Here is an 8,504-nt window from a genome sequence, read left to right as displayed (position 1 = left end):
AGGGCCAAGGTCGAAGGGGGGAGGCAAACAAGCACCCAGAGCAGTACTGGAAACTACTAGCAACTAGAAGACTAGCAACCAAGAGGGAGAGTAGAGATAGGAGTGTTCGGGCACTCTAGCTATTACCCGACCACTACTGGTCTCACCCCGACCGCTACCTTTGTAACACCAGAGCACTTGTGCTCCTCTGTTTATATCAACACCAACAAGACGTAGTGTTTCGCTAACATGGTGGACTGAACCTGTATAAAATCTCGTGTGTTCTTGATTTCTTGTGTACCTTTGCTTGTGGATTAACAAGGCGTTAGCCCCTGGCCGAACTCACAAATACGGGGCATCCTTGATCCCTAGTGTCTTGAATACACACTCCGACATTATTGTATCGTAAATATTGGATGACTTGTATGAATACATTGATGTAGACACTCGGAGTTATCTTCCTTTTCCAAAACAAGATGTAATATCTTTATTTTGGAGGAAAGGCTGAGGCCCGACCTTAAATTGATAAAGCCACCAAGCATTAAACATTGTCTTACAGTGCACACATAACAAACAAAGAATACCTAAGGAACAAGTTTGGCCAAACTAGGCAGGTCACAACCGACTCGATGGCACGCAGGCCAGAGTCGAGAAACCAAAAGATAGCACTAGACTAGATAGACGACAACAAAGCACATCACCAGCTACAGCCAGCTGGCCCGGTCCCTATCCAAGATGGAGTTTGTCGTTGTCCGCTCGTGACAGATCAAGAGCTCCACAGCCACCATGTCATCGCCCTTAATCAAAGATTTCCACAGTTGCAACAGAATAGACATTGAAAATGCAGTCAACTGTCTTGTTAGGGAACACCTGTTCAATAGTATATTTATTCCTGTTGGTCCACATGGTCCAACACATGGTGGAGAAACCAAACCAGAAGACCCTCTTGACCTGGCCCACTAAGGTGGAAATAAGAGGTCTAAGCTCCCCAAAGCTATTAGGAGACCAAGAAACCCCTAGCCAATCTCTAATACAACTCCAAAAGAGCAAAGCTAGGGGCAACAGAAGAGTATATGATTAGTATCTTCAGGAAGGGCACACAGAGAACGTAATTCAGAGCCAGGCCCATTCCACTTCTTAATTTGGTCTACGGCAGGCAACCTCTCACGGATCGCCGGCCACATAAAAATCTTAATATTGGGGGTGTGAGCTTTCCAGGCAGCCTTAAACCGAGAGACAGTCAAACCACCAACAAGCTTACAATAACAAGACTTGACAAAAATTTGGTCAGACGATGAATGTGGCCACAAGACCACATCAGCAGAATCGGAGAGCATAGGGAAAACGACAGCAAGACTGTGCCAGTCATCTAGCTCTATAGGAGAGAGGGCCCGGCGAAAATTGAGGTCCCACTATCTGGCCGCGAGCTCCGGAATGGAGATCAAAGGAATGGCAACCAAAGAAAAAAAGAACAGGAAAAACAACCACCAGGGGGCCATCCCCAGTTTACAAGTCCAACCAAAACCTGACTGAAGAACCATCACCAACAAAGAACTTAGCCAGAGCCCTAAAATCATCACGCACTTTGAGAAACTGGCGCCAGAGCTGGGAACCACCTGAACCTGGCGCCATCAAAGGGTTGGAAAACGGGGAGTACTTGGATTTAAGAATACGCATCCATAAGTCACTAGGATCAGCTGGGAGAATGCGCTACCACCACTTAAGGAAAAGGCATTTGTTCATGATGGAGGTATCCACAATCCCCAACCCCCAAGGTTTTTGGGTCGACACATCGTGTTCCACTTCACCAGCCTATATTTCTTCTTTTTGTCCGTGGTGTTTCCAGAAGAAACCATCTTTGTGCTTATCAAAACCCACATGGATGCCCTACGGGAGGCAGTAGAAACCCATTAAAAACGTAGGAGAGGAGAGGCACGCGTTAATGAGACAGACCCTACGAGCCGCCGAGTTGTAACGCCCCTTCCAGGGCATGACTCGCTTGCCAACCTTGGTAACAGAGAACAAAAAATCCATAGTGAGAAGTTTTAAGGGGGAAATCGGAAGCCCAAGGTACTTGAAAGGGAAGGAACTAAGATTGCAGTTGAGGAGGTTAGCCACCCAATGTGCTTCCTCAATGGGGGCACCCAAAACCAGAACTTCACCCTTAGAGAAGTTAATTTTAAGCCCAGAGAGCTCCTCGAAACAAAAGAGTAGAAACTTGAGGTTCAAAATGTTGCGGTCGAGGTTCTCAACCAAGATAACTGTATCATCAGCATATTGAAGATGAGAAACACCAGCCCGGATCAAGTGGGAAATGATCGGAGATATAAGACCCGCGCTAGCAGCGCGATTTAAGATGCAAGAGAAGGCATCAGCAGCAAAGTTGAAGAGATGAGGGGAAACTGGATCACCTTTTCTAAGGCCTCAACCATTTTGAAGAAAGAAATCACTACCCCATTAACATTAACAACCGTGTGGCCCCCATAGACCAACTGCATGAGGCGGTGCATGTAGGCACCGTCAAAACCCTTGGCCAAGAGAATGTCTTGGAGAAACGACCAATTAACCGAGTCATACGCCCTCTCCGAAGTCTATCTTAAGAATCACATCGTTGCAGTGCCTCACTTCCAAATCATGCACGATTTCGTGCAGTCTCAAGAAACCATCCAAAATGAAACAACCTCTAATGAAGGCAGATTGCTGCTAGCCAATGACCTTGGCAACAGGGAACAGACGCGTTGTGAAGACCTTAGAAGGAAACTTAGCGATATTATTTATCAACGCAATGGGTCTAAACATATGGATGGAATTAGCACCCTTCACCTTGGGAAGCAAAGAGATGATGACATAATGATAACATAAACAAGCACCGGCCAAAACTTTTTAAAGAAGGAAACAGAGAACCCATCAGATCCCGGGGTAGAGTTGGATTTCGAGGAAGAGACCACCAACTCAATTTCCTCGTGAGACAAAGGGACCATGAGAGCAGCATTTTCCTCAGCCAAGATACGAGCCTCTAAAGGCCATAGGTGAAGAGAAATACGAAAGCAGGAGGGGGTTTAGTCGCCAAAAGAGTCAAGAAAAAGGAAAAATGTGCTTCTGAATAATAGACGGGTCAGCCACTACGAAAACTCCTGTTTCCTAGAACTGTAAATTGAAATATCTTTTTTTTAACTGGCCAGCAACGCTGGTGTTCCATTGATTTAGCAGAAGAGAGCGGCAAAACAGTTGATCAAGTGATCAGTGGGCGACAGAGGGTGTCCCAACAAACTCAAGAGAAAAATTTAAAAGAAATTGGCCATAGCTTATCCTCACGCGAATTCCTCACGGTACGTTCCCAAAGGGGTGCTCGATGCATGCCGCTCCTGCAAGACGCCATTGCTCCATGTCGCTGCGGCACTCCTTGATGATGTTCTCCTGGTGTGGGACTTGGGCTCTGAAAACAGCTCCATTTTGTGCCATCCATATGCGCCAGCAGACGAGCGCGATCATGGATTTGATGCCCTTCCTGGCTATTGGCGTAGCGGCCGCGATCATCCACTGAATCTTGTCCGTAGTCGAGGCGCCGGGGTTCCATATGCTTGGGTGAAGTGCAGAGCAGCCGGACCAAGAAGCAGCCATGCTCCACACCCGTTGTGCCATCGGGAAGTCCCAGAAGGGGTGCACAGAGCTTTCTAGGTTGTGCAGGCAGAGCGAGCAGAAGTATTCATTCGGCCATCCCCTTCTCTGTAGCCGATCGTTGCAACATAGGCGATTGCGGTGCAGCAACCAGAGAAATTTCTTGTGCTTGCCCGGTGCCCAGATCTTCCAGATGATCGACCTGAAGCTGCATGTGCTCGTCATGACTTGTGCTTTGTAAGCTGACTTTGCAGACTAACACCCTAAAGCTGTCAGACGCCATGAGATGGTGTCGCTGGAGATGGGGGTGAGTGCCGTGGCCGCGGCCCTGATCTCCCTGGCAAGTTGCAGGACTTGTTGCACAATGCCATCAGCGGCGCCACCCCTCAGGTCCAAGACCCATCTGTCCCCCCTGCAGCGCGGCCCAGACCGTTCGGTTCTTCCTGGAGGACAGGGCAAACAGCGCCGGGTAGGCTTGGCATTGCGGGCGCGCGCCCAGCCAAGGGCAGTGCCAGAAGGTGGCAGTGTCGCCGTTGCCAATGGTGACTATCGTTGATGCCACGAACAGAGCGCGATCCGCCTCGTCACAGGGTGTCCCCGTGCCCACCTAGGGGCGCGCGGCCTGCTTCCAGGCTAGCCAAAGCCATCACAGTCGAAGCGCCCGTGCGAAGCGCGAGAGCTCATGAATGCCCAGGCCGCCATGACTCTCCGGCTCCGTGACGTCCTTCCATGCAACTTTGCATTTTCCGCCCGAGGCGTCGTCGTCATGCGCCCAAAGGAACCGTCGGCGCGCCTTGTCGATCTCCTTGAGGAATTTCCTGGGCGCTCTAAGGGCATGAGCGCGAAGGTGGGCATGGCCAAGAGCACGCACCGGACGAGGACGCGCCTCCCTCCTAGTGGAAGGAGCTTGCCCTTCCAACCGGCAATACGAGCCTTTATCCTGTCTAGGACGAACTACAGGTGTACTAGCCTAGTTCTGCCTAGTATGACTGGCAGGCCGAGGTACCGAATGGGGAAGTCCGCCGCATGGCCGCCGAAATTCTCCATGACGAGGGCAAGGTCGATGTCGTCACATCGAATGGGTACCACCGAAGACTTGGGGAGGCTAACATGCAGACCCGTGGAGTCGCCGAATAGCCTCAGGAGCTCGAGCAGCGTGTCTATTTCCTGTCTCTTAGGGTTTGCGAAGACGATCGCGTCGTCGGCGTAGAGGCTCACCCGCAACCTGGCCAAGCTTCCTGGCAGCGGTTTCAGAATCCCTTCGGTCGTCGCCTGCTCAAGCAGCCTGTGCAGCGGGTCGATGGCGATGATAAACAGCAGTGCTAAACCCCAATGCAAAAAGTGCATACCTTAAATCTGACATTGCCTCCATCTCTCACACTACTCCAAGAAGCTTTTCAATGACAAGGCGATACACATGCGACGGTCTAGCCTGCTTAATAATTCTCATTTAATATTGATAATCCCCTTCCCCTTCTAAAAGAGAGAATTAGTGGGTTAATGGTCACTTGAGATTGCGTTTAGAGTGAAGGTACTCATTGTCCACCAACTCTTGCTACGTACACTCTATCCTCATTTAGTAGATTAAATCGTTACTTACGGAGGAGAGATATATTTTTCATCATGAGATTTCCATTTCGTACAAAATACTCCCTCCATCCACAATGTAGTGCGTATAGTTTTTTCTTAAAGTCAAACATCACAAAGTTTGACCAAATTTATTTAGAAAAATATCAATAATAATAGTACAAAATATATAATATGAAAGTCTATCTTGTGTTTTAGAGTTAATTACACTATTAATACATAAACTTGCACGATGCGTACAAATTCATAAATAAAGTTGTAAAATGACACAAATTAGCCCTATAACTTGTGTTTGGGGTACATTTAAATACATTTTCGTTAGTGGATGTTAACTTTCAGTTAACTTTGCCTACGTGGCATGCCAGCGAGGCCGGGCCCGCACTCTCTTATTTGTGGGTCCGACCTGTAAGTTGCAAAAGAAGAATAAATAAAAAAATAAAATTGCGCAGCAACTGCAGCTGACGTGAGAAGTAGAAGTAGGTACCTATGTCTATATCACTTCCACAGCTTTTCATTTCTTCTCCCATAATTATGGAAACCGAGCCGACTAGCCTTTCGGTTCAGATTTTTACCGGTCAGACCGCCGGTCTACTGGTCAATCAACTTGTTTCTAGGCACTAAATAAAAAGATATCAAATACCACCAGTTTCTATAATTATTATTTTTTAGAAAATATTTTCTATAAATAATTTTTTTAGACAATGATATGGTATCTTGGGTGTGATGGTTATTGGGCCAAACCTGAAGGCGATTACTGTAATGACCTAGGATCGTATCAAAATTCATGTGGACTAATTTCTATTATAATTTATCTGCACGCGTATGGCTTATTCAGCGCCCTGGTTTTTACCCCGGTTTACAAAAAAAAAAGTCTATTCAGATGGTTCAAACTCGTTCAATAGTAGAATACAAAGAAACAAATTCTTGAACGTAGATAAAACAATTCTGCCGGTTCAAATAATAGAATGTGAAAATCTTTCGTTCCAGACCTTTCCTAAGATATATAAACATGTGTATCTAAATGCAACTAAGCAAACAGAAAGCGGCTCATTGGCTTGTGCAACACCCCCTATGCGGGAGCTTTTGAGATCGAGTTTAGGCAGCAACAGTGCTACATTATTCTTTTTTTCTTTCTCTTTCTCACTTATAGGTGGGACCCACAAATAAGAGAGTGCGGGCCTGGCCTCGCTGGTGTGCCACGTAGGTAAAGTTAGCAGTGAGTTAACTGTCACTGACGGAAATATATGTAAATGTACCTCAAACACAACTTGTAGGGTTAATTTATGTCATTTTTTAACTTTATATATGAATTTGTACGCACCGTGCAAGTTTGTGTACTAATAGCGTAATTAACTCTGTGTTTTATGTAGTGATATGAACTTGATAATGTGTATGTAGATACTTTTATTTATAAACATGGTCAAAGTTGATGAGGTTTGACTTTCTAAAATATCTATTCGCACAATTTTAGCCCGTTTTTTCGTTAATTAACCTGGCAACTCTGTTCTGCTTAATTAATGGATGGGGTAAATCTATTGCCTTGTAGTTGGAAAATAAGTATCTATATGCACTATATTATGGAACGGAGGGAATAATAACATGATTTATTTGCAGGGATATTATTATTATTATTATTATTATTATTATTATTATAACCTGGTTTCATGTAAATACCATGTAAATATGTTTTTTTTTCATGATAATATGTGTCTCATTCATATCATAAAGAATAAAGTACAAGTCACCCGACCCTAAGACCTAGGTACACTATGCGGTTGCTGTCACGACTGGTGGTGCAGGGTCATGTTAAAGTTTTTTCTTCTTCTAAAACTAGGGTTAAGCTAAAGTTGCTGTCACGGGGTCAAACTGGGAGCGGACGATTCAATAGCTCTGGAATTCAAAGGCTGCCGTATCGCCTCGCAAGTCGTCGGATCACCGACGGCCGGCAAAAATGCATGGATGGCAGTAATGTTGCCAGAGGTAGCGACGCAACGGAAGGTAGCTGCTTTGACCGGACGGCCGGGGCACGTAACAGCGGTCTGCTCCTGCGTCGGCAATAGAAGCAAGACCGTTGAACTTGAGCTGCTATGCCCTCCTAACAACCACTATTCCTTAGTTGTTCTTCATCTACCAATAATTTCTTTGACTAGAGAAAAATGGGTATGCAAAATTTGAAGGTCATGTACTGTTTAGGGTTAATTTATTTATTTTTTGAAACGGAGATTTAATTTCCTAAATACAGCGTTATATGTGCGCACAGACAACGTTTACTAAATATCTAGTAACAGCTCAAGTCTTCCATCAAAAATATTTTTTGTTCACGATATTACACTGAGAACAATTTGCCTTAACGAGACATTACTCCTTTAAAAAAATGTTGGAGTACCCGCCTCCTAGGGCATCCGCACCTTCGGATGCCCTCCACATCGTCTAGTCCATCCATGCCGCACGTGTTTGTAGTCTGCGCTGGTGAATGAAAGCCCCCGCCGAAAAAATGAAGCGACTCTTCCCACAGCTCTGTCACCATTGACTCTATTTATTATACCGCTAAGGGGATGGTGCCCTCGGCGCCATCCGATCACGTAATTACGTGCCTCACCGCGACGGTGGCTCTGGGGGTCCATGACACGTTTGCCCCTAACGCATGCGGGGCCCCCTCATCTTGCGTCTTTTGTGTTCATCTGTCGTGCGTGTATCTGATGTTTGGGCCCTTCGGTAAAGGTGGTTGCCATGACTACACCCCACCCCCACCCGATTGGTGTTTGGTATCTGGTTGTTGTGGGTCAGTCCACCAGGCTACCCCTCTTCCCACACAGATGGTAGTTGGCGTCAGGTCATTGTGATCCGGGACGTAGGTTGTGTTTGCCTAGTCGGATTAGGCGTGTTCACTTCTTTCCAGCGTACCCTACTACTTGCCTGAAGTGGTTGCGTGGAGCTGTGTTCGTTCTCTTCCTTTGGTCGGGCGTTGTGAGGTGAGTTTGCCCCCCGTTTTCATGCCCCGTTTACGGTGTGGCTGGTTGGGTTTGCATTTGCTTTATGGGTCTTGTGAGCGGTGGGTATCTAGCGGGTGGTACTATGGGCAACGTGTGTCCTGGTTCTCCGCGTTGGGCCTCTGCTACTCCCACCTGTTGGAAATATGCCCTAGAGGCAATAATATTATATTATTATATTTCCATATTCATAATTAAGTGTTTATATTTCATGCTATAACTGCTATGATCTTGGAATATGCGATTCATTGGAAAACTCATAAGCACGCGTGAAATGATTAACGGATAAAATAAAGGTTCCTTGTCTCGCCTCTAATACTAGCTCAAGTG

At 46.2% G+C, this 8,504-nt stretch overlaps 1 protein-coding gene across 1 annotated transcript; it reads right to left on the bottom strand.

The window, feature by feature from the left end:
- Window positions 1–3,303: 3,303 nt before the first annotated feature.
- LOC109783240 (uncharacterized) lies at window positions 3,304–3,822 on the bottom strand. Its single transcript, XM_020341840.1, has one exon. It carries the CDS (start codon window positions 3,820–3,822, stop codon window positions 3,304–3,306), a length of 519 nt encoding a protein of 172 aa, XP_020197429.1.
- Between the last annotated feature and the right edge of the window lie 4,682 nt (window positions 3,823–8,504).

Source organism: Aegilops tauschii, chromosome 2, assembly GCF_002575655.3.
Source record: "Aegilops tauschii subsp. strangulata cultivar AL8/78 chromosome 2, Aet v6.0, whole genome shotgun sequence".
NCBI lineage: Eukaryota > Viridiplantae > Streptophyta > Magnoliopsida > Poales > Poaceae > Aegilops > Aegilops tauschii.
Note: the sequence above shows the minus strand (reverse complement) of the source record. Positions and strands in the feature narration are given on the sequence as shown.

Excerpts from the sequence above, each read along its gene's own strand:
- LOC109783240 (XM_020341840.1), bottom strand. The coding sequence starts at position 3,822 with ATGACGAGCACATGCAGCTTCAGGTCGATCATCTGGAAGATCTGGGCA.